This window comes from Alosa sapidissima, chromosome 16 (genome assembly GCF_018492685.1).
Source record: "Alosa sapidissima isolate fAloSap1 chromosome 16, fAloSap1.pri, whole genome shotgun sequence".
Classification (NCBI taxonomy): domain Eukaryota; kingdom Metazoa; phylum Chordata; class Actinopteri; order Clupeiformes; family Clupeidae; genus Alosa; species Alosa sapidissima.
The window spans coordinates 10,576,648-10,603,592 of record NC_055972.1 but is presented as its reverse complement, the minus strand read 5'-3'; the positions used below and the strand labels follow the sequence as shown (position 1 = coordinate 10,603,592).

The 26,945-nt window shown below is 40.4% G+C and overlaps 1 protein-coding gene across 2 annotated transcripts; it reads right to left on the bottom strand.

Moving 5' to 3' along the window:
* Positions 1-1,568: 1,568 nt before the first annotated feature.
* On the bottom strand, positions 1,569-21,507 carry LOC121685258 (solute carrier family 22 member 7-like). 2 transcript variants are annotated; one of them, XM_042065694.1, is made up of 17 exons: positions 21,183-21,507; positions 20,381-20,564; positions 14,673-15,161; positions 14,456-14,559; positions 14,167-14,321; positions 13,900-14,068; positions 13,677-13,791; positions 9,789-9,895; positions 9,404-9,618; positions 9,197-9,305; positions 8,823-9,029; positions 4,953-5,073; positions 4,755-4,864; positions 3,435-3,649; positions 3,128-3,236; positions 2,167-2,373; positions 1,569-1,882 (listed from the first exon to the last, which is right to left on the bottom strand). In XM_042065694.1, exons 3-17 carry the CDS (start codon positions 15,051-15,053, stop codon positions 1,795-1,797), a joined length of 2,412 nt encoding a protein of 803 aa, XP_041921628.1. In that variant the 5' UTR covers positions 15,054-15,161; positions 20,381-20,564; positions 21,183-21,507; the 3' UTR covers positions 1,569-1,794. The 2 variants fall into 2 exon arrangements, with proteins under 2 accessions (XP_041921628.1, XP_041921629.1); XM_042065695.1 differs by lacking the exons at positions 1,569-1,882; positions 3,128-3,236 and having other exon boundaries at positions 2,237-2,373; positions 21,183-21,505.
* Positions 21,508-26,945: the final 5,438 nt, after the last annotated feature.

Below are 26,945 nucleotides of genomic sequence, written 5' to 3'. Positions count from 1 at the left end.
TAAAAAGACCAAAAATATACTTTAAAAAAACACAATGTGACAATATGGAAATCTCGTAAACACATATATAGCTGTAAAAAGGACACAGAGAACATATCAACATAACAGATCTGAAAAACAATATTGGATGGCACTGCATTAAAACCAGACCTGTTTCTTAGAGAAAATCAGTGTATGGGCTCAGCAAAACTTCCAATAAAACTTCTGACTATCCAACTTGTTAAAATGCTCAGTTCAAAACCCAGCATTTATGACGTTGTGGAAGTACATTAGTGCCTACGGCATGGGCACCTTGCACATCTGGGAGGGCACAATTAATTCAAAATGATGTACAGAGGTTTTGCAACTTATACTGCCATCCAGACAGTGTCTTTTTCAAAAAAGACCTTGAATATTTCAGGAAAACAAATGGCAAAACTATTTTGGCACATATTTAAACAGTATGTCTTCATAGAGGAAGAGTTCAGGTGCTAAAATGGACTGTCTGCAGTCCTGACCTGTCAAATTGAGTGCATAATGGAATAAAAAACATCCCAGACTGTTGAGAGCTGAAATCCTGGATGGGGCAGGAATGGAACATTTAATTCTCAAAACTCTATCAACAGGTCTCCTCAGTTCCTAAACATTTACAGAATGTTCTTAAATAAAGAGGTGAAGCAGCACAGTGGTAAACATGCCCCTGTGCCAACTTTTTTTGAAACATGTTGCTGGCATCAAATTGAAAATGAACAGCTAAATATAGGTTTATGATATTTGTAGATTATCACATTCTATTTTTATTTGCATTTTACACAATGTAACAATGTTTCTGTGTTGGGGTTGTAGATTTTCTGTTAGTCAGCTGTCAGTATAATTTCGTTACTGAAATATATTTATACATAATACATTTTGAATGGCCACCTTCAATTCAACTATACAGCTCTATTCATTTATTCACTCAAAATAAAATGCATGTAACCATGAGTGATGTGAGAATTTCACTTCTGAAGACTGGTTAGCTCACTTTAACTCAAGCTTGTGGACTCTTTCCATTGTCATGAAGTTATGGACCCTTATTTGGATACTGATCAAACATAATGAGCAGACAGATTCCTTAAGTGTGGTGAGAAAGTGAAATGACAGTTCAACAGAGGACTCTCTGGTCTCACAACAAAGGACTTGTGTTGTATTTCGTGACCGCAACCAAACAAAGAGCCTCACACAACTGGAGACATAGGCCACACCTCCTGTTTCAAGGGAATAAACTCAGTTGGTTCCAGCATTGGCTGAATCTCAGGCACAGAGTTGACCTAAAGAGGGCTGCTGCATAGAACATGGGAATGTTCCAAATGACAAGGAAATTCTACTGAATCGGATGACTTGTTTGTGAGCCATTTACAAAGTCACGACTGTGTCTGACCACCAGAGTTTTTTGGAAAGTGAGTGGGCAGCCAGAAGAGCGTTAGGTGTTATTTGCCATATTGGACTAACACAAGTGTGCTGAATTGAAGTCATGGACTACAGCCTTGGTGCCTGTGGTGCTAGGGGCACTGAGAGCATTCAATTAAGTATAAAAAAACAAATGAAGGTTCATAGCACAATAACTTACTGTATAGGATTAAGTGATCCATTTACAGTGTAAATATTGACTAGTAAAAGAACAAACCCAAACACCTAAGTTTTTAACTCAAGGTGGTTTTGTCCTGAAATAAAAAAAAATGGCTTATACATACAAATGTGTTTTAATTAGCCCAAATGTTTTCACAGGGAAATTAATCCATAATTCTAAGACATTATGCAGGAAGACATTCCACTTCAGTCTGTACATGTGTCTGAGATGAAGGTTGGTTCTTCATAATTCATTTTGTTTCTTCCGTCTGATGGAGATCCAACAGGGTCATCCCTGACATGAACATTAACATATAAACCGCTCAAAATGTGAAACACAGACATAGCACAAATAACTGGTAGCTTGAGAAATAATACAGTAAAACTATGGGGGGGGGACGCTACTTAAATATCTTTATAAAACTACATCTTAATGTTAATAATTAATATTTCATACTGATATTGATGAATAATCTTCCTTTAATCTAAAAAAAAAAAAACCCAGCTCATTTCTAAATGTTATGTTTCTAAATGTGGATCATCCTGAAGTCATGTCATAATGGTGTGTAACTGGCATACCTTTTCCCTTCAATATCCTCAATGGTTTCTGGAAGACACTTGCCCCTTGTCTCCGGAAGAAAACTGGCCACTAGGCTGGTTAAAATAGTAATTGAGCACAGGACGACTTGGGCGAGGTTTGTCCAAACTTCCTCTAAGAGCAGGATCAGAGGAGCTGAAGCCACACCTACCCGTGCCATAAAGGAGTTGTACCCTATTCCATTTTGCCTGTCAAATAAGGCAGTAGACAAAGGCAGTCAACACAGTGATAGCTAAATCTCAGAAAGGTTGGCCTGTATGGAAATTTGGATAGCATTAAAAGGGACACCAGGCAAGCCTGATGCTTTTTCTCTACGAAACTCCCCCTAGCGTCTGTACATGTCGATACGTGTGCGAGCCCTCGCTCGGTCTGAAGCTCTTTTCCTTTAATTTGCATCTTCCGTCAAGGGTTTTAGCTGCTTCTTCGCCGGCTCTGCCATTATACACACGTTTGCAACAATCACTAGCGTTTCGTTAGCCTGCCTCTGTGCTGTGGATGCAGGATGTAAACTGATTCTGCTTCTCGAGATGTCTGAGACTTTGAGAGACTGAAGGTCGGCAGGTACAATACACAGAACTTGCAAGTGGGATATTCTTCATTCCTATCTTATAAGGGCGGGCAAGAGAGACTTCATTCGCCCTGTAATGAATAATTTGCATTTAAATTCAGGCTCCTATAGGTTTTTGCCTATAAATCGATATTTCAGACCAGGAAGAGAGTGGTATTTAGTGGGTTTAGAAGTTAAATTATTTGATTAGCGTATACTATGTGTGGAGAGCATCCCCTCACCATCTTTATCTCATTTTTGACATAGGTGGCATTTAGAGGCTTTTGCATCTGAACCCTTCATATACCGACTTACGAAGATGATTAATTAACACGAAAACGTTGCCTGGTGTCCCTTTAAGTAAAGATGAACAGGTCAGGTACACACTCATTCACCTGATTACTGTGGGATAGAGCTCTGAGCTGTGCAGAACCACTGTGCAAAAAGACACAGCAGAAAAACCTTTAGCCAGAACTGCGACTATAGTTCGAACCACTCTGCGATCTGCCATAGAGAGGAAGATGGTCAGTTTTTGATATCACAAAATGTATGAAAGAAACAAGAGAATAGTATGAAAGACTTCTCAGTTTTGAATTTTCGCAGATACTGCACTTTGCCTTTACAGGGCAGGGCTGATCCAATAACTTACAGGTGGGCATTAGACAATTGACATCATGAAGAGTAAAAATTACAATATTTTACCTTTGGATATAAATATGTTGATGCCTAGACAGACACCTGTAATTAGGAGAGAACCAGCTTCAGTCTTGCGACGGCCAAACTTTTCCAGCAGGTAGTACGCTGAGAGTTTGGCAGGAAGTTCAGTAACAGCATATATGAACTGGGTGAGGTAAAAATCTACTCCAAATCCTGTGATATTAAAACCGATCCCATAGGATGTTGCTGCCACTCCAAACCTGAGATTGAAGAAGAGTAATGTCATATGGCATGTTAGATACAATATTCCAAAGATCATTCCGTACGCTGTACTTACTTTCAGGACTAACTGATAAAACAGTTTCCAAATTAGGGACATACATTTTATTATTTTGGGCCATAGTGTTCTCATAGAACTGCTTTCTGCCCAGAAGGGCCACATAATTCATAGTATTCAAAGGCAGAGTTAGACCCAGCACACATCACTGTCCTCCCGGTATACAGTGCCGAAAGGTTCTTAGTGTTGGTAAACTGGTGAGGTAGTTCTTTATTTGACACACACACACACACACACACACACACACACACACACACACACACACAGTGAGCAGTGAAATTCAACATCTGCATTTGACCTATCAGTACCAGGAGCAGTGACCACACACATTCCGAGCAGGGGCAATGGGCAGCTACAGAACCACGCCCAGAGAGCAGCTGGGGGTTTGGTGGCACTTCAGACGTGGATGTGCAGGTAAGCATCACATATTCCCTCCCCACGCCGAATTTTTCCTCCTGATCCTGAGGAACCTTTTAAACATAAGGCCATGGCTGCCCCCTCATGCAGTTTACAGACCCTTTCAACAGCATAAACTAACATGTGCGTATCCAAGGCTTTTCGGTGGCACAGAAAACAACATTGAGGTAATGGTAACTTGGGGACAAAAAAACAACAAAAAAATGTTTTAGTCGGCACTTTGTAGAGCATTAAACTAAATTTCAAATCTTTTTCATTTCAAAGTACCTGTGTTGGTTTTGAACAAATTTAAGAGTGTGTCCATGAGAGGACCAGGCGGGGGTGACACATGCTACGTCACCTATTTTGATGAAACTTGGGACAGTTTGAAGGGTCCACCTAAAAACTCAAAAAGCCAAAATAGTACAACATTTGAAACAACCCAGGGGGAGTTAGGACCGCCTCCTTGTTTTAGGGCAACACACTCTTAACAGTAAACTCTCTGGAAACAGATTGAAAGGGTCTATATGCAGATCATGCAGACAAGATACTATCTACATGGCCAGCATTCTTCACATTCTTTGAAAGTAAGTCCCTGTTTTCAGTGAAGTCCTGCGCATATTATCCCATACCATGTCATGCCTGTTAACATTGCCAGTTTTCTCATCTTGGGAGTCCTAACTAGATCCAAATACGAGTACTTCCTACTTCCTTTCTCTTTCACCACGATGAAGGCGAGATTCTAAAAAGATACACATTAAGTGAGAAAACGTTAGAAATGGAATATGGCCGAAACGCTGATTTGTGATCAGAAAGGCAGTCCTACTAACCTCTGCTTTGGTTGATGAGGTAACCTCTCTCTGGTTCATCTTGGCACTTTTCTGAAGGTAAAACTGGGCCTTCTTCAGCTGCCCACTGGCAATTAACCACCTTGCTGATTCTGGGAACCACCTACCAAAATGGACATTACTGAATCTACTTGTCTTGCTAGGCTTATAAGAAATTACAAAAACATTGAAATAGTGGTTACTTCTTTAGTGTACCGGTAGTTGTTTTTAAAATTGGTGTTATATCCATTGGAATATACTGATTCTTTGCTACTGAAATGATTTTATATGTACAGTAGGTCACCTCCAAGATATGATGGCTGGAATAAGAGGGAGGGTCACAGCAATGGTAAGCCACCTCCAGTCTCTAAACCCATAAGCAATGAGGGGGAAAAAGACTCCCCCAAATGTCCATGACAGGCTGTCCACCACACCTACTAACTTTCTGCTTCCAACATCCACCCATTCCACATCTGAGAAAGACAATTAGAGAACAACTGACGCAAGACAGCTGGAATAAACTAGAAATGCAATTCCAAGGAATTATCAGTCGTTGAAAATACAAAATATGATGTAAAAAAGTTAAAACAGGCAAAGCAGAGATAGTTACAATTGTGTTTCTAAGGTAGACATGAGACAACAAGTAGACACTTGACGTTGCTATGCTAAATAAAGCTGTTGCTATGATGGTTGCTAGGGTAATCATGTTGGTTGCTAGGGTGGTTGCTAGGTTGACCTTACAGTGGTGGTTGCTAGGTTGTTGCTAGTGTAGATATGGTAGTTGCTACGCTGAGTGGTTGCTATGGCTGGTTGCTGGGGTCATCATGTTGGTTGACAATATTTTAGTGGTTGCTAAGTTGTTGCTAGGGTAATTGAGATGACTGCTAGTGTGTTTATAAGGTACATATGGCAGTTGCTATGTAAAATAAAGCTGTTGCAATGTTGGTTGCTATGATGGTTGCTAAGTTGACATTGTAGCTAGGTTGCTAGGTTGTTGCTAGGGTAAATAAAATGGTTGCTAGGGAACATATTGTGGTTGCTGTGCCAAATAAAGTGGATACTATACTAATTGCTAGGGTAATCATATTAATTGCATTGGTGGTTGCTAAGGGTGTGTTTATAAATTGCCACTGCGAGCGCTCCGAGCACACCTAACCGTTCATAAATTTGGAGCGTGGATGGAATTATCGTGTGTTTATTCAGAGCGTCCAACTCTTGGAGAGCCCAGAGCGTGTCCAAACACATCCTAAGTTGACATGGTTTAATGGATGTTGATTGACAGATAGTTTAATGAATGTTGACAGACAAACAGTTGAATGGATGTGTATAGGTAGATAATTTAATGGATGAATGAATGGTTTGAATCGGATGGATGAGAGACAGTTGGATGGAAGGTGTCTTGTATTCTTGTTGAATAGAGAGAGACATGGAGAAATGGAGCTGTCATGAACAATAAGTTCCGGCTTGCGAAAAAGTTTTTTCTTTAGAAAACCTACATAACAAAGTTTGAACAAAGTTACTAAGTTTAACGGTTCAAGTTTAGCGTGCGGAATAATAATAGATAAGAAGGAAGAACAGAGAACTTACTGAGCACTGAGGAGACAATGATGATGCCTGTGATGCTAAAACCAGTAAGGAATCTTAGCACAGCAAACATTATGTAGGAGGTAGAGAAAGCACTGATTAATGCAAAGCCCATCCCTGACACATACGAGACCAACAGCATTGGCCTGCGCCCATATCTGCAAAAGGAAATGCAATTTGTACGTTTCAAGTTTATCTGTGATGTGACGTCTTTTTTTTAAAAATAACAACACTGTACTAAAGAGGTACCTATCACTGAGAATTCCATAAGTAACAGCTCCAAACATCACTCCTATGAAGAAAATGGTGGCTGTGGCTTTATTCAACCCTTTATTCTCACACACCAAGTCCCACTGAAAGAAAAAAAATCAGCAAGGAATGGTTCAGATCAGCAAGGAATGGTTCAGAGACAAAATTGGCAACAAAAATATTCCTCTATATTTAGGTAACTGCTGTAATCACTGACAAAATATTTAGTAGTTCAAGCATTGCTTTTACCTCGGAGGCCAGGGTGCTTCTGAAAGTGCTGTTGTCAAACACCCATCCATTCTGGCATGGCCCTGCAGGAAGGGTCGTGGCGTTGGAGGAGTTGACCAGCAGGTGAAACTGGGGCTCTGGGAACATCAGACATGAGGAGGGTGTCCCATCTACCCGTGCCGGGATACTGACCGCCAGCCTCTGCTCCGCAGTCAGATTCTCAAAGACGCCTTCTGTATCCAGACCACTGAGGTCACAGTGATGTGATGGGACAGCAGCTATGAAGTTAGTTAACATGAAGTGACAAGGTAAAGTGAAACGGCCCAGAAAGCTCAGACTCAGGATTAACTTCTGGAATCGTCCAAACCCATTGACCTCCACCAGAACATCCTCAAACTTCATCTTGCATTCATCAGTAGTGAACGTCTCCTCAAGACTGGAAGAATGGCAAGTAGAATGCAGAACTTGGCACTCTCACTTGAGGCTGTAAATACCCATCAATGTTCAACAGACTAACCATTTCTTCCAGCCATTACAAGAAGGAATGGCCTACTTTTGTAAGCTTGGTTACTGGTTGTGGATATGACCTAGTTTGGATGACATCGTAGAAAGCTGACATTACAAAATCACACCAGTAAGAGATTACAGAAATTAAGGTAAACAAAAAGGAATCACACTTGTGAAGGACATATTTTGGCTTTCAGGTTGATAATTAATCTAACTGCCAGTATCAGGACACTTATTTGAAATATTGATTCGTTTATCTTTATGAAAATATTGTTTTGTTGATGAGGATGGTTGGGTGTTATTTTCATAGCTGGAAGTAACCAGTTTATACCCATGCATTCTTAGTTATCTGCAGTATTTAGTCATGACACAATTAAAAGATCCCTAGTTTATTGATCAGAAGGTGGCTGAACAAGGGGGAGCCTGTGTAAACGCTGCTTCCTATTCCAGTACTGTTGAGATCTCCCAAGACTGAACAGTGTGAAGCAGTGTCAGGTCACCCTGTCTGCCCAGTAATAGGAACTCTGAGGACAGCAGTCATGCTCATGTTTGGTTAATACATGTGGGTTCTTCATCCATTTTAAAAATGTAAACCAGATGTTCCAAGTCATTCCAAGTGGGGTCACAAGAATTATGGGTATTGTGTGTGTGATTTTACTGATATTTTGCAATTAAAAAAGAAACGTAAAGAAACATTCCTGTGAAATATGGTGCAGTGCAGCTCATAGCCAAAATGTTAAGATTCAAAAAGCCCATTTGTTGTGAAAGAACCAAATGTTGTTATGATTGACTTTTTTTACTACGGACAGTGAAATAACTTCTCATTTTCAGCAGAACTGAAATTTTATTTTTTCGTTTCACTCCAAATATTACAAACTCTCCAAAAAATTACGATGAAAAAAAAAAGCAACAAAACATTTTCCAAGAAAAAAAAAATTCTCCATTTAAAGCTTAAACAGGACACCACTCTGGCCTATTAAAATAACATTATTTTTAAATTAACGAGATCCTAAATGTCTGAAAGTTGAAAGCTGCTTATTTTATTTAACATTATTGCCGAAGAATCTCAGTACAAACACTTCCATTTTCTTGGGCACAGAGGGACCGAGTAAGATCTGGGGTGCTTGGGAGCTCCGGTTGTTGAGCCAACCTGAAAATGTAGAAATTCTTCAGTCTGAAAATCACACAGCTCCACAGCCTTACTAAAATTAATTATTGTTTAGGGTCACATACACTGACAAAGGAGACGCAAAGCAAGAACAAGACGTTTTAAGCTCAGCCAAATGGCGATTAACTGAATAGTACCTTGATTCTTCAATGTCCTCAATGAATTCAGGCAGACGAGCATCACGTGTCTCTGGGAGAAGACATGCGACAATTCCAGCCAGGACAGCAACAGAACAGAACACCACATCTGGGAGGAGCTTCCACACATCCTCCAATAAGATTATCAGAGGCGCAATGGCTACACCCATCCGAGCAATGAAGGAGGTGTATCCAATTCCATTCTGTCTGCAGTGTCCAACAAATCATGAATCATCATGAACATGGGGAGGGGGGGGGGGGGGTTAAAGTTGAGTTAAAACTGAAAATAAACAGTTTAATACATTATCTTACTAGTGTAGCTCATAACGGCCACATCGCATAGTCAACATACAACATACACACCTATACCTTACCTGACTACAGTTGGGTACAGTTCGGTTGTGTACAAGAACATTATGGTGAAGGAAGCTTCAGACAGACCCTTCCCCAGCACAGCCACCACAGTGCGGACAATCCAGAAACCTGCACGATGAACACATTTCAGCCAAAAACCTGGATAGACCTGATGCAATACACAATAATGGCACATCAGGCAGCAAAATTACAACTGCAACCATTACCTGAAGGCACAAACATGTTAATGATCAGGCAGACACCCGTCAGAAGCAGGGTCCACACCTGACCAGGTCTTCGTCCAATTTTATTGAGAAAGTAGTAAACACCGATCTTCCCGGGCATTTCGATGAAGGCATAGATGAACTGGGTGATGTAGATGTTGAGGCCAAAGCCAGTAACATTGAGACTGATTCCATAATAGGTAAAAGCCACACCAAACCTGTGGAGACATGTGTTAAAGAAAATGAGAAAACGATGAAAAATAAACTTCTCTCAAAACTGTTGTGTGAGCTGTGTGTTTGTAATCACAAGCTGGATAAGCATGCCACTATTTAGGTATCTTCATATGAAAAGAACATCACATCAGTGAGTTTTAGTAAAAGGTCTCACCACACTATTCCAGTACAAATGGCTAATTTCCGGATGTTAGGAGTTTTCAGCAAGTCAACGACAGTATACCTCCTGTCCCGCTCCACAGTCACTGCATTGGCCAAAGTCTGAAACCAACAGATTCTCACATTTAAAGTGGGAACATGATTAAAGGAACGGTCTGGTTTACAAAACAACCTAGGGTCTATTTTTGCATGATAACGAAGTGTCATTGGGGATGTTAACAGCGTTAATTTGAGTAGTTTTGAGTAAAACACTATATAGCATTTAACGATAGCCTTGGGGACAAATTTGATAGGTTAATAATGTGTAATCAATACGGGAATTGCTACTTTACGCTGTGGTAGAAAATTATCACTATGGTTTGTAGACATCATGATGACAGAACGAGTTTGAAACTGTAAAGCATGTATTTATATAACCTAAACCATATTCAAGTAATACACTGAAGTTATTCCTTACTAACATACTTTGTATACTACGTCTACCTACGTTTAACTAATACTATTAACATACTGGAGATATTCTACCAGAATTCCCCCTATGTGTGCTCTGTATCCCTATGTCTCTCTGTCGCTTTGTGTCTCACTGTGGATGGGTGAAGCCTGTTTGAAAAAAGCATGCTTGGCCTTGCAGCTGCAGAGATAAAGACGTCATCGGAGGCGGTCTCTACTCAAAACACCTAGTATGAGAGAAAACGAGTGAACGATATGTAACCCATGAACGATGTGTGACCTGTGATCACTGTATAAACCCCTGAACTTTGTATAAACCTCTGAACTTTTGTAACGGTGAAAAGTTCGTACCCTTGGCAGCAATAGTGCTGACTTGCGAAGATAAGACCGAACAACGATCCTTTCATAACGCCACCTGTGGGTTCGAAGTTGCCAAATGTTGTGTCAGCATCTAAAGAGGGGGGTAAAAATGTTGGTGTTCAACAAATGTTCGGGAGTGCGATCAACTCAGGCTTTGCGCTATGTAGTCATTAAATGAATTTTGCATTGAATTCTGCCAGACTTTTGCGCCTTCTTTTTGGGATAAGCTTTTGACTTCAGCACTTATAATGGCGTATTTTTGTTAAGTTGTAGACAAGATATTTGGACTCAATTTCTGGCCCGAGTCTGAATATCTGATACGACAACACCACTGACAAGGCTCTAAATGTCATTACACTTTTCCCGCTACTCTGCCATGTAGGCCGCCATCTTGACGAGTCCCATCAAGATGGCGGTGAATAGATAAAGCACTGAATGCAAAAACAGTCCTTTAAATAGCCTTTCTGTATGCTGTATGCTACAATTTTGGTTTGTCTACAAGGACCCTCCCCACTGTAACACAGAAGTGTAATGATATTCTAAGCCTAGTCAGTGGCTCAAAGTAGCAATTTACTCTGACATATCAAAATGGTCCCCAAGGCTATTGCTATATGCCATTTCCTTGCAAATGCCTATTGGGTCATTCCACGTCAGTTCAACCAGGGCCCACGCACTTAGGTCTCAAAAAATTCTGAAAAAATTACCAGGTGTACCTATGTTACCCAGGAGACACACTGTAAAATTACTCTTATGTAAGATCAATACTTTCCAAGATACAGCCAGTTTTACAGGGGGAGGGGGGTGTTGATTTTGTCCAGCCTCTTTTTTTTTGTCAAAGTTCACAAGCCCACAGCGCAGGAACTAAAACCATGTAGGAGGCTCAAATTTTGCATGGTGGTACATAAATAAGAATAGTATGTAGCAAAATAGTCACGTTTGGTCTGGATAATCCTGCATGGTCATAGCTGTCCCTCAAAGTTGATACAAATTTTATTGGAGTTTTTGGCTGGGCTCTGTTTAAGCCTTTAGAAGACATATTTGTACTCAACATAGGCTCTTGATTTATTTTCCTTACTGAGATAAGTAGAAACACTCTCACAAAAAGCAATGAACAGAAAATAAATTCCTTCAGGGTCTGAACAGCAGACCTTACAAGTCTGAAAAATCATTTTGGTTATCATTTTCAGAGCACCCAAACACCTTGTGGGAATATACAAAGATTTTTTAAATACGTTTTTCCTTATTCTCCATGATCCCTTCTTTTTGAAAACACCAATTTGACTTGTCTTATGCAAATCTTTCTTTTTTATTTTCCACCCTGAACATGGGCAAAATGCCCCATTGACATCAATATGTTTTATGGGCCCTGGTTGAATTGATGTGGAATGACCCTATTCCAGTCTTATTCAAAACTACACTACATTATTTTGGTCACCAACAAAAATTTACATTCATCATCATTTAAAAATAGACCCTAGATTGTTAGCTACAGTGTTTTAGACTCACGTTTTATCTATGTGAAATGACCAGCTGATCTAGCTAATAACAGGCATATGCCAAAAACAGAACTAATGCTAATGAAAATGAATCATAGTAGATTTACACACTTAAAACTAAATTCAATTGGAACCTGATCTTTCAGAGCCAACTGACGAGATTAAAATACATACACAGAACTGTGTATATTGGCATTCATGCTTCAGTGAGGCAACTGATTCCAATACATGACTGATGGTTTATCCATGACAATCCACAACTGTAGCAAAAGAGAGCATGTAAATTACATAAAAATAAATAAATGAATGAACAGTGGCCAATAATAAACTAGAAAAAAGTGACTGTTTAAGTCTTGTGTTTAGTGCATTTATACAACTACATTAATTATTGCACTGTACACTTTTTGCACTACTTCCATGTACTCATGCACTTACCATAACATCTCGCTGCATTACTTCCACTTGTGCATACTAGTACTACAACACTGTCAGTTCCCTGCAAAAATCAGGTGGATACACCATCATCTCACAATTATAGCTATATACACACACACACACACACACACACACACACACACGTGTATGAAAGTATCTCTATTTATCGTTCATGGAACATGATGCTAGAAGCATTCAGTCTTTTATGCTTAAAGTAAATGTTTCACTGCAGGGGGAGTATTACGAGAGCCCATCACTGCAGGGGGAGTATTACGAGAGCCCATCACTGCAGACGGTCAGGTCTGACAGTAGGGCTAACAATTATGAAAAGGTACAAATATGGGATATAAAGGTGGGGAAATGAAATGGGGAAAACAGCAGAGGAAAAAAAAAAAGCTACGGGGGGGGGAGGGTTGGTGTAGGAAAAAAAACAGGGTTGACAGGTATGTTTTATACCCACCCATCCATCCAACTGTACAGCTGTAAAAACAGGAATAACAATAACAACTTTTCAGAGCAACAATCTGAGTGGTGTAGAGGAAAGCTTTGACTATGGCTGTGGAACCATCATTTAGAAAGACATTATACCTATTTAATTTACAAGATGTACGCTTAAGGCATCTATGGATAGAGCCGGGTAACCACAAGTATGTAACTACACAAATCACAGCTAGAGTCCAAAACAAAGGGCGTTCTCCTCTGTATTACTGTGATCACAGAGAGAACGTCAAAGAATGAAGAGAGATCAAGGGAATTTGTCAAACTGCAGTCAGCTGAATACACAGGTCCAGACTCTGAGTGTGCATCTCACACAGGTGTATCCTGCCGTCACTGCTCTCGTACATCCAAATATTTACACATATAAACCCTGCACCATAATACCACCAACTTGCACTCACCACTAGGGGGCGGTGTATATATGATGAGTCAACACAAACTTTACATCATGATGTGCAAAAAGTTTGCAGAATTAACTCAGACAGGAAGACCAACTGGGCAAAGAGTGCCATATTGTGAAATCTCTTAAGCAATAATACAACAGGCTCTACATTATTACTACCTGGGCCTGTAATCTCAAGGTGTCATTGGATAATCTCTGGTTAACCACAATATGTACTGTCCACCAATGTCCTGTAATCTACCTCTGGTGTGAAGTCAGCTTTGCATTTGTTCATCTCGGCACATCTCTGCAGATACACATGAGCCTGTTCTGCTTTCCCACGAGTTATCAGCCAGCGGGACGATTCTGGCAGCCACCTTTTGACAAAAAGCATTGGGACCAAATTAGTGGACAAAAGCAATTAATTAATAACATCAATAATAATTTTGATTATTCTTTAAACCTAGCAATACTACTGAACCTACCACCACAGAACTACGGACAAAAGGAGAGGGGATGTAACTGCGATGATTAGCCAGCGCCAATCATTAACCAGCCACGCCACCCCAGCAAGCATCAGGTTCCCTATGGTCCAGTCCAGGCTCACTATGATGCCAGCAAACGTCCTGTGCTCAACGTCGAACCACTCCACACCTACCGGCAAACAAATGACACTTTAAAGGAGACGCAATCATGCCGTGACCACTGGTTATCCAGATGGGATGACAGAGTGCTCTAGGTCCTGTACTCACTGAGCACGATGGAGATGATGCTGATCCCAGTGATGGTGAAACCAGTGAGGAAGCGCATGATCATAAACATCACATAGGAGGTGGAGAGTGCACTAACCACCGAGAAGAGCATAGTCAAGAGGTAGGACACCATCAACAAAGGCCTCCGGCCAAACCTGTGACCAGACAAAGGGGCACACACACATACATTCATACACAATCAGAATATATATGAGAATGGAGTTGAAATGCTAATTGAGGATGATGGTTAATATGTGTGTATAAGAACATGAGGGTCAGTATAAGCAACCTGTCACTAAGGAGACCAAAGACTGGAGCTCCCATCATGATGCCAATGAAAAAGATGGTGGCTGTGGCTTTGTTCATCCCCTTGTTTGAGCATACCAAATCCCACTGAGAGATTGAAAGCAAATAACATCAATGTAAAAGAGACAAAAAAAACTGAGAAAGAAAGAAAAGATTGAATAGAAATGAAGATAGTATGAGGCTGTTGTGGGCTATTGTACCTCTGTGGCCAGGGTGCTTTTGAATGTGCTGTTGTCATAAACCCATCCTTTGCATGGTTCCGTGGTAGGGTTGGTGGTGTTGGAGTTATTGAAGAGTAGGTGGTACTGGGGCTTTGAGTACATGAGACAGGACGATGGTGCCCCATCCTCCTCTACTGGAAAACTAACATTCCACCTCTGGTCAAGAGTCAGGTTCTTAAAGACAAGATCTTCTGCAAGCCAGCTATCAGTATCACAATGGTGAGACGGCACAGCCGCTATGAAAATATTCAACAGGAAATGAGCAGGCAGGGTGATGCGTGATACCGACTGGATAAGAACGATCATGAGCTGGAACTTTCCAAACCCATTGATCTCTGAGAGAATGCTCTCGAACTTCATGGTGTTAGCTTGGTGATAGACAATGTGCTGTACTGGTCACCGAAGAGTCGTTGACATGACCTCTGCACAAACTCTTGTTGATCAACAGCTTCTTCCCTTTTTAAGTACCTGATGGGCAAAGAGTGAGATGGGAATATGAATATATATAATTCTATCTGAAAGAACCATCATGTTGTTCCTGAGTGTTCTAAATACTTAATAGTACAAGATATGACTTACTTATTGTATAGTGTGGACAATGGCATGAACAGAATATTCCTACCAAAATCTTATGATAGTGAGCTACATAGACAAAGTTATAAGACATGAGTTTTCATTATCGTGAACTAAAGATCTCAAAAACATTACTGTATCATTTCCACCAACTGTTCAACAGCTGAAACGGGTAACATTTTAAATCAGTGCTCGAATTATGTGGGAGCCAGAGGGAGCCGAGCTCCCATAGAGTGAGGACTGGCTCCCATGAAAGCAACAAAGTCAAAAACCTGAGGGGGTCTCATATCTGAAGGTGTCTGGCATTGCAATTTAATCTTAAACAACCGCTCATTATCCATAACTGTGCGATCTCTTACCATTAAAGACGTGAAATTAAAATATAGGCTACTATGGGACGTAGACCTACCCTACGCTCTTGAACGCAGCATGACTTCACCACCACACCACTAGACTATATGAGCAAACCGTATACGATCGTTTTGACAGCACTCGCAAATCTGAAGTAGTCACCCTGCTTTGATGCGAGTGTTTTGTCTATTTACATAGGCGTTCATTGGGCTAGCCTACATGGTTTGCTGAAAAGTCCTGTTTGCTGTTGAACTTGCGCTTCACCTCTTTTATGTTGATTGACAAAGCCATAAATTATGGCCCATAATGCAGCCTACAAGTGTTGTCTGATGATCTGTAGCTATCCTCTGCCATTCAGAGCTCCAGAAAGTTCCCAGGTATTTTGAAACACCTGTTAGCAATCTCTGATGTCGGAATATTAAATGGCTACCCGACAACATCTCAGTGCAAACTCCAAAATTGTTCGTCTATTAATTTTCCACAGTTCAACACATTAGCCTAATAATAGAACATAATTGGCTGCAATGGCTTTTATTTTATAAACACAATGGCAGTGTTTATACCGGATCTGTGTTTGCATATTTAATACGTTTCAACACTGCATTTCGGTCGTTGCTTTTACCTTACCATTACCTTACGCATGCCAGTTATGTATCCACCAGCTGCCTGCCTGCAGCCTACTTCCAAAACTCCAAAGATTTGGTTCCGAGGGCACAAGTTCTGTGTATCAACAACACTCAATAACAGTTTATGTGATGTGTTAATCAATTAAATTCCCAATGGAGTAGGCTAGGCCATTCAACTAGCCCGCTTGCTTATGACGAGACTCTTCCTTATTTGGGTTTTGGGTTGCCAGGTTTTAGCCTATGACAAAACGGTTGAAATTGAAACTAAGTGATCGTGTATGTGTAAGGTGTATTTCATACACAATCTGGCAACCTGAATGGATCAATGATTTTAAAATTAAGTTTGATGGCCATGCAAATTACGGGAGTTTTCCGGGAGAAATAACAAAACGGGAGGGTGCTGGGAGATGACCTTATAATACGGGAGAAACCCGGGAAAAACGGGAGTGTTGACAGGTATGCCTTAAAGACAAAAAGACAATTCGAGCCCTGTTCAGGGTTCGTACACCTATTCCAAGATCAAATTCAAGCACTTTTCAAGCACTTTCAAGGTCAATTTTCTAGCTTTTCCAGCACTTTACAGCGGTGGCAAATGACATTATACAAATATACCAACTCAAAATGATTATCACTTTTTATCATTTAAAGATTTAACAGTTTTTAACGGTTTTAACAGACAAAATTGTGTTTCTTAATAGCAGGAAAAGCAATTAAAGTAAAACTTAAAAATGTGTCACCTGTCTGGAAGTAGACTTTGCTTGCTATCTAACTGGCTGAGTCAATATACCAAACAAATAAAAAATAAGAAAAGAAAAGAAAATCACCCAACAAATAACTATTCTTTGCTGAATATGTGAACTCAAACTAATGTTAAGGCTGCTCTTTCATGACAGTCAAGACTGATTATGTCTCTTTCTTGCCTACAACGGCATGCAGACAGGCCTACATTTGTTATCATGAGCTACCAACCAGTTGGCTAGCAATGCGGAGATGTGACGTTGGGTGACGTAAAGATGACTGAGTTGTCATATAATTGGATAAATTTAACTTCTTGCCAAAAGGCACGATATGCACATATGCATGGTGTTTTAATGCCTTTCCACTTGTAGGGCCTATAAGCATTAAACCACAAAACTGAGCTGAAGTTTGACGTGACCAAGCCAGGATTCAAATACCGAGGTCATGGGTGTTGATAGAAATGTTGCCCCCCGCGAAATACTATGGGGGTCCGGGGGCATGCCCCCAAGGAAGAACATTTTTAAAAATAACCCCTTAAATGATGACTTATGGTGAATATTGCGGAAACTAATAGATACATTTACATAAATATAATTTATACATTATAGCATAAATCACACTTAGAAATACAGCCTATTAGGCATATGGTACATTTATAAAAGAGCAGAGCAAGTAGCCTATATATGCCTATGAAAGACTTAACCATAGAGGGCTGTAATGTAAAGGCTATCGATCATTTTGCCGTATGACGTAGAAACATTTGTTCAGTTTATAACATGTTTTGTTTATAACTTAAACCAACACACTTTTCCACAATATTCTACTTTTTTAGATGCACCTGTATATTTCAAGAGCATTTTCTCCAATTGGTTTTGAGGATATTTATACTGATCTCTGCTCCATCTTTATCAAAGAATGCTCTGCTTCTCCTCATCAGAGTAGTGAATGTTGCATTTATAAATTGCAGGGTCATAGGCTGCGGAGCTTGTACCTTCTGACACAGTGAGTGTCACATCTTGTCTCTCACTCACTTGTGAGGGCCCTTTGCCTATTATTTCCCTCCCTTCTCCTACCTCTTTCTCCTCATTTCCATCTTTCTGCCTGATTTCCCTTCTCCTGTGTAAATAACTGACCGATAATCAATATCATGCTTAGATAATATCCATATAAATATCTACTATTATCTACTATCTAGGCTACTATCAGTGCAGGTTAGCTAGCTGCAACTCCACTGAATTTCAGCATAACATTTTGAGTAGGCCTTGAAGTCAGCCTTTGTTCAGGTCTGACGATTATTTATTTTGGACAATGGATTTGTGGGTATTGAAGTTTATTTGAGCTGCGTGAGACACTGTGTTGCGTCGTTAGTTAGGACATAGCTCCGCGATAGCAGTCAACTCTACAACTACGTGTTGCGTGACGCTGCGTTGACGCAAGGATAATTGTCTTGTCGGCTATTTTCAGTTAATGAATAAAACGAAATTTGAAGAAAGAAAGGTGACCTCTATGGTAGATACGGCCATAGACATGACTGGTGCGGTTTTGCATTCACATGCCATAAAGTTTCGTCTCCCTCTTCAACCTAACTTTTTCCTTGTCTTCCAATGATTGGAGCTAAGTATTATTATTGAAGCCTATTCAATAATATGTTAGCTTTAATGGCGACCTAGCTAGCAATGCATCTGTAAGACCCTAGGCCTACATGATTTCTGTTCAGCAGTCCGAAATAGCCGTTTTCTAACCAACGCTCATTGAAACGGCAACCTCACTTCATGTTGATGGTCATCTCCGACTGTGTGCAGGGGGGCGTGGTCACGCATGAAAACAGACTGGCAGATCAGTCACATAGCCTACGCAGATCGGCGCGCAACCGAGGACCATGGCGGAGAAGTTTTAATTTTAAACTCTCCGACGTTCTGCATCTAATAAGCTAACTATACCGTCAGATAGCTATTTGTGTCAAAAGAAATACACTTACAATTTTAAGCATTTTCAAGCACTTTATCCGAAATGCAAGCACTTTTCAAACCTTGAAAACGCAACATTAAAATTCAAGCATTTTCAAGGATTTCAAGCACCCGTACGAACCCTGCCTGTTTCAAATCACAGCAATGCTGAAAACTAGTCACCCCAGAAAACGTTGGTCGGGCGGATGTAGGTAAATTATCTTGATAACATTGCAGAAAGCAGGCGAAGCTGGTCTAAGTCACTAAAAAGCAGCGTCCTGGTAACATGTGCAGATTTGCGTGTGACAGGCTATACTTTGGCTAAAATGTGATTTCCACCCTCTCTTCCTTTGTATCAAACGCCCATGCACAGCAGAGGGTGCAGTCGCCATCGTTGGTCAGATACAAAATACTCCATCTAGCCTACAACACAATACATTAAAGTGCCATTTGAATTTATGCAAACGATACCCTAAATGACCCTTCTATGTCGTAAAACAGCCGATAGCATTTAACAGTCAATTTGATGACTTCTCTGCTGCTCAGCTCACTCTTGATAAAAAAGTAGCGCAAGTTATTTCCACACAAGGTACTACCACGCATCTCTCCACCATCATCATTGTTTATGTTTAATTGGCATAATGTTATGCTGCCAAAGTCAGCCCAGTCTTCTTAAAATTGGCTATTCGTTTTATGTGTGTTTTACCTGAGTGGAAGCCTAGAACCTATGTTCAAAGTAGGCTACACCACCGAAACGTTCGTTGATTGTCACTATGAAGACCGGAGATTATATCGGCGGATTTGGACATTAAGATGATTTAACCCTATCCATAGAGTAAGCCTAGCCTATGTTAGCGTCACAAAATGAGACTTGAACTATAAACAACTCTATAATTCACTCAGAAGTCAATAGACAGACGCTGTGTGAACCTGTGTGAGGTGAACACGAAACACTATGCGAAGAACATATTTAAACCTAGCCACTCCGTGATATGGATATAATGTCACGTAGGCCCATCATTAAATTAGCGATTAGGCCTAGTGATTAGTCGGGTCTACGTCTAGATGTGTAACGCATATTTTTACGAGTTGGGTGAGGCGGATTGGATCTCCAAAACGAGTTTGGGTCCAGATGTCACTGACTGATGGCTACATTTCTTTGTCATGACCAGAAACAACACCAACAACTGTATAATGGTTTACTGTTTTTGCGCTAGTGTTAAGGACAGTGCTCCATCTTTACCTTATAACGGAGAGGAAGCACGGTCTGAACTGCGCAGAATCGCTGCCTAAAAAGACCCAATCTTTTTCATCCACAGGTCTAACAATGAGGAAGCGAGAAGGGCAACTGAAAATGTACGTTCACTGACACTAAACCATAGCCAGATCGTATATGACAGCACCATCTGTATAAATTAATGTAAATCACTAAAATGTGCGCTAACAGTCTTACCTCTAGATGTGTTCTCGTGCCGACACAAGATCCTGCTTCAGCCCTACAGGATCAGTTATCCCCAGTAGGTAGTTCACAGAGTTTGGAAGGTAGTTCAACGGCAGCATGTGTGGGGTCGATATTCACCCCAGGTCCTGTAATATAACTGATCCTATAGGCTGCCAGAGCCCCTCCAAATCTAAAACTGAGACAAGAAAAACGTTTAGAGGCAAATTCTATAACGTTACGCATACACTCTTTACCCCTATAAAAAGGTAGCGCTGAGTAACGGACCACGTTCACGTTACAGCATTAGGATTCTGCTCTAGCACGAAGGCATATATGGAGGTCAACTTCAGATAATGCTACTCATAACTCATCCAGTCGTGATTGCCAGCCATTGTCAAGTAAAGTAAGGTTTATTGTAGCCTAAATGCATGATACTGAACAAAATGGCAGCATCATGAGGCCAATCTGCCTAAATTATTCAAATGATAAAAAACAGAACGATACCACACACACACCAAAGAGTTTTTCCAGGCACAAAACGTAATAAGGGTAGCATGCGTGGCCTTCTTAAGCGCGTAACGTTAGGCTAACCTTAAACAGAATAATGCCGGTTTTTCACGCTTATAACGTAAGGATGCTCTTAGCATCTACCGTTAGCAGTACACGTTGCTTCCTCGTCGGTCTGATGTCCCTTTTCAAGGAAATACGTTTTTCGAGATGCTCAAGCAAGTTTCACACACCTAATGATACGCTCGCTACATTTGGAAAAAGTGTTAATCAAGTATTCACTCATACGTTCGTCTAATCTACTTACGTGGGAAAAAGAGGAAAGCCTGCCTTCTGTTCGGAGACATAGGCGCTCACTGTTTCCTTCACACAGCCCTGTCGCACTCGCAGAAAGAAGTGTGTGTGTAAGAACCAACTCGCGCTCGTAATTGTTTGATGGTTGAGGTCAGATCCCGGATGCACGCAGTTTCAACAAAAGAATGTTTAGACAGTAGTCTAATTAAGTCTGAAAGAACCCATGGATGGACAGTGTTGTCGTGCCAAGATAATTATTTAGATTTTAACAAATATCGTGCACTGGTATCAGGTCCATTCTTATTTTTGCAGTGTCTAATTTCGAAAATGCAGACATACTGTAGGCTATAGCCACTGGACTACTGTTTGAAGGTCCTTTGAACTACTGCCCTGCCATGGTGAAATGATGAATTACAACACTTTTTAAAATAGAGACATTCCATGTAAAGCGGTAGCCTACCATGACCCGTAAATTAATATTTTTCATAAACCTCCCCACTTCCAAGTTACTGCAGTCCAAAGTTTTACAGTTTGTAGCCTAGCTGCAATTCCTTTTCTGCCATTGAAAACCTGCCACCAAACTCAAAAGTCAAAATGTTGACCGTTGACCTTTCGAGACTTTCAATGAAAACAATCAAAAAATGGTCAGAATGATAAATGGAGGTTTCAGGAACCATATGAAACTCCTCAGAATGGGACATGCATGGGATTAGCTCATATTCACTGACCGCACTGTGAGTGGTCACTGATGTGAACCACAAGTGTCTTAAAGCAATATGAAGGACATGGGCCAGGTGGGTGAAGAAGATTTAAAGAATATTTGAGGTTCTGGGTGCAATTTAGGTTACCTGCATAGGTCCACCATGCTCAATTGTAGGCCTACTGCAAAGCCATCTAACCCTCAAAGAAATTGAATGAAGGTGAAAAGATCTTCAAAATGACACCAATTACCTGCCAAGATAACCAGGGTAACCAAAGTTAGACAATGTAAGGTTTGGGGTGATAGCTACAAATGGGAACACTTTGGACTAAATAAAGCTATGACACTCAGATGTAGGCTATGATGAAAACCTCCCAAAAGAAAATTGTCTTATAATGTCATCCTTTTCAATATACCAACTGTTAAGTCTGAATTTGGTGAGACAGCCTTCAGATATAATGCTCCTTCATCCTAGCCTAGAAATCTAGACGCGCCCCTAGCGGCAGCGAATTACATTTGCTGCCAGGGCTACCTTCATCCTGGAATGCACTTAAAAAACTACTCTCTGATTTTAAATTCTGTATTGAAAATGTTGTAAATTATCACTGTGAATGCTTTTAGACTGCCTTTTTATATATTTCCCCATTTTATTCATAATGTTAACATACTATTTGTGCTGTGTATTTGTATTGTGTTTTATGTTGGAATCAGTGATATTTTGTTGTTTTAACAATGAGGTCCTTTGATATGGTATGGGCAAATTTGAAACTTGGTGACTTTGTTTATTGCCTGCCGTAAAATTCAAAGATGCAATCTTATCAGGTGTCTCTTATCCTCCTATAAGGATCAGAATATTATGGAGCCCCCAAATGTCCATGGGAATTACTTTTTAGAGATGGAAACTTATTTTTAAAATAATTTGCGTTCCCTCTCAATACTTTTGCATTCCATTACAATAAGTTTTGTGTTCCCACACATCTTTTGCTTTCCCTTAGTTTTGAGTACCCTCAAAATACTTTTGACTTTGTGAGGGAACACAAAAATATTGTGAGGGAACTCGAAAGGAGCTCAAAAACAAAATAAGAACAAATTCCCAACATGTCCCTTGAGGCTCTAGAACAGTGGTCACCAACCTTTTTGAGCCCAAGATCCCTGACCTCGCCCTGGACAAAGACAAGATCTACCATGAAGCGTCAAAAGAGAATCAAAGCTAAAATACTTCCAATTTAAGGCCTTTTATTTAGGCAAATGTATCAGGTCAAGCTACAAGCATCAATGAGATAACAACACTTAACATAGTCTTTATTTACATGTACATGATTTTGGTTTTGATTTTCTAATTGGAGTAAGTGTTTGTGACAACACGTCATGGTAAATTTGATAATGTTTGATCGCTGTTTTGGTATGAAGCATCTTTCACGTAATGAATGCGCACTCTAGGAAGTGAAAGTAACCGTAAGTAATGTGGCCAAGGCCTACAACGCGTGTCTGTTACAGCTGTCTGTGCACGTACGTAATCGATTGCATTCTTCAAATGGAGAACAAATTCCTGACAGTTCCTGATCGCTAAACATTCGTTTTCTTTTTCTATCAGTTAGCAGTTGATGTAGAAGCACCTAGCATAATTTGACTTCAGCGGTGACAAGTCCTGTTGCGAGAGAGAGAGAGCGCGCACCTGCAAAGTGGTGCTGTGCGTGTGTGTGTCTGCATCATGGGGTTACAGGTTCAAGTCAGAAGTTGGTCCGTCCGGTCCCCCATCACGCCGCTTCATTATTAGATTAACGTTATCAGACAGCGCTGTAAAATATGTGCAGGAATTTCTCGCATTATGATGGCTAGAGTTGCGGGTACCGAGGTGAAGTTAGTTTGATATTTGATATTCGACAGATATTTAAAAAATAATAATTATGCGGCCGGTTTCACCCCTTGTTTGCAGACAATGTACAAACAGATGACCTGTCTACTTGCTCCCAGCCGACCTTAGGGACCGTCTAAAAAGTACCTTCTGAATTACCTTCATAGTCTTTTTTGTCAATAGCTTTGACATCATATGACCTAGTGACTCCAAACCAATGCAGAATAGTTATCCTATATGGGACTCTAAACTATGGGACTATAAAAAGAGGTGTGTCTGATAAGTCCCATATAGGATAACAATTCTGCATTGGTTTGGAGTCACTAGGTCACATGACTTGGGAGGTATTGAAAAAAGAGGACCATTCATATAGGATATAATGTATTTTTTTTACAAAATATTCATATAAAATACAGTGTGCATACAGTGACTATAAAAAGAGGTGTGTCTGATGAGTCCCATATAGGATAAATATTTTGCATTGGTTTGGAGTCACTAGGTCACATGGCTTGGGAGGTATTGAAAAAAAGGAGACCATTTCCTTATGGGAAATAAGGTATTTTCTTTAAAATATTCATATAAAATACTGTGTGCATATAGTGACTATAAAAAGAGGTGTGTCTGATGAGTCCCATATAGGATAACTATTTTGAATTGGTTTGGAGTCACTAGGTCACATGATGTCAAAGCTATTGACAAAAAAGACTATGAAGGTAATTCAGAAGGTACTTTTTAGTTGGCTGGGAGCAAGTAGACAGGTCATCTGTTTGTACATTGTCTGCAAACACGGGGTGAAACCGGCCGCATAAATTTTTTTTGAATATCTGTCGAATATCCGAATATCAAATATCAAACTAACTTCACCTCGGTGTTGCGGGTCTTGGATAAATCATGCGCTATACCCGCAATTCCGCGCTGATTTTTAGGCCCTGTAAACGTTGGCGACCATGCAAGAATTTGGTGACTGTTTTTATTTTTCCTGTTATTCTCAGGATCTACTGGGCAAGTCCTAAAGATCTACAGGTCGATCGCGATCGACGGGTTGGCGACCACTGCTCTAGAATATGGCCAGAAATATATATAGGCTACAGTAAGCCTATATATATCCTTAGAGAGCTTCAAAAGGTCAAACATATTTCTTGAAATGAGATTGAGATTTTACAATTTACTAAAAATTGCATATTTTCATATCCTCATTTAACCTATGATTTGATGTGGACAGCTAACCATAACTTTCATATCACCTATAATCTGTATATGATTCTTATACATCTTGATGATCTGAGAAAAAAATGCTGTGACTGCTGAACGGTCATCTGGAATTCAGTTTTTTCTCATTCTTAGCATATTAAATTCCATGATTCCATGCAAAATCACATAGAGGTCCCCACATGCCCATTTCAGTTTTTCTTTTAATTTTGATGTTAATCGATTTCACACCCAGCTTGACATTTAGCAGATCTAAAATAGATCAAATTAAGTGTGAGCCTGTCGCGCGCAGTCTATGCGCAAACACCCCAGTCTCTGGCCTACCTGTTGAAGCCACTGCCTTCTCTCACACTGACAGATAGTCAAACAGGCGATTGTTATGTGACCATCTTCCTGGCGCACAGCCTAGCTATACACTACGACATGACTAGCCTTTCTATAAATAGACCAATTTTGTAACAGGCGTTGACTTTTGTAATTCCCTTCACCGCTTACAAAACTTTTCAAGTAGTCTAGGCATAGATTAATTTAACATTGCAGGCCTCCCTTTGATAATAATTAAAAAAAAAAAAAAAAAAACTTTGGGAACCACTCCCTAACCGTAATTGTCTTTTAATTCGAAGTGCCTACATTTAATCTGTCACTTGTTTCAGGGGTAAAACTGGCCTAAACATAGCATGACCATTATCAGGGTATCTTTTCATGCAAGTCCAAGACTTTATCCTTTGTGTGGCACGGATTGTCCACTGGTCTATTTCGGTCCTGTGCCTGGAGGAAAAAAAAAATAACTGGAGAAAGAATGTTACTAGCGGCGAGCTAAGCGACGTTCGGTGAGCTAGTTTAGGGTAGCTGCAGAGGCTATTTTGGTGCTCTTTAACGTTTCTTTTCTCCAGTCTGAGATAGAGTCTGCATGTTTGGGGGAGGCTGTTTGGATTATCACAGATCACACAGGCTCTGTGTGAATGCTTTCATCGAATTCCCCTATGGATATACCCTGGCAGCAAATGTAATTCGCTGCCGCTAGGGGCGCGTCTAGATTTCTAGGCTATGGATATGCAAACTAGTCCAATGCAGTTGTAAATGGATACGCATAACTTTCAAAGTGCCTGGTCGTTAAGCCGTCCCTATGATCTTCATTTAATAACACTGTAACTGTGTAAGGATATAGCAACGAACTGATTTTCTGAAAAGTAGGCTAATGACAGCTTTCTGCAATGTTGGCTCAGTCACCCATGGACGTGGGGTAGTTTTATCAAATTGTTGGCTAGGCTAAGTTAAATTTATGCCTTCCAGCTTCTAAATGTTACAAACTTTGTTGGAACAAGGGAACTGATCATCCATATTTGAACCTTATCGCCACATTCCTACCCCCCACTGCCAGAAAGCGGTATGCTGTCCTTCCCAGTGGGGTTCAGTGCAAAATAGTAGTAGCCAGCACGCGGTGGGGAGCATTGCCTGCGGGAGGGCTAGCCGGGCGACGAGCAGCAGCTTGTGCTGCGCTTTGCAAGGCGTTGCGCAACCCGCTCCACGCAACACAACGAAACGAAACGCGATGTAGGCTACTCAAATGTGCCTTAAAATTACGCCTGGAAACATAAGAAAACCAATTCATTTAAATGAAGTGGCCCTTTGTTATTTTATGTTGTTAATTCAGGGATTCCTTGATTAAGGGGGAAATTCAAGGGAAATCAAAAAAGTAAGGGGTAAATTCAGTAGTCAGTAAATTCAATTGTCACCCCGCATGACTCTATTACTGAAGAAAAACATGTTGAAGGTCGTTGAAAGCTACACAACATTTGGACAAGCCTATGAAATACTGAGAGAATGTATTCTGGTCAGGCGAGAGCAAAATTGAACTTTTTGGCTGTCATACTACACACCATATTTGGTACTGTGCATCACCCTCAAATTACTTGCTTGTAGACCTGTGGGCTGATAAAGAATAGAAGTTTCTGGTACCTGGTGGATCATGCGTTTAGACCTATGGGCTGATAAAGAATAGAAGGTTCTGG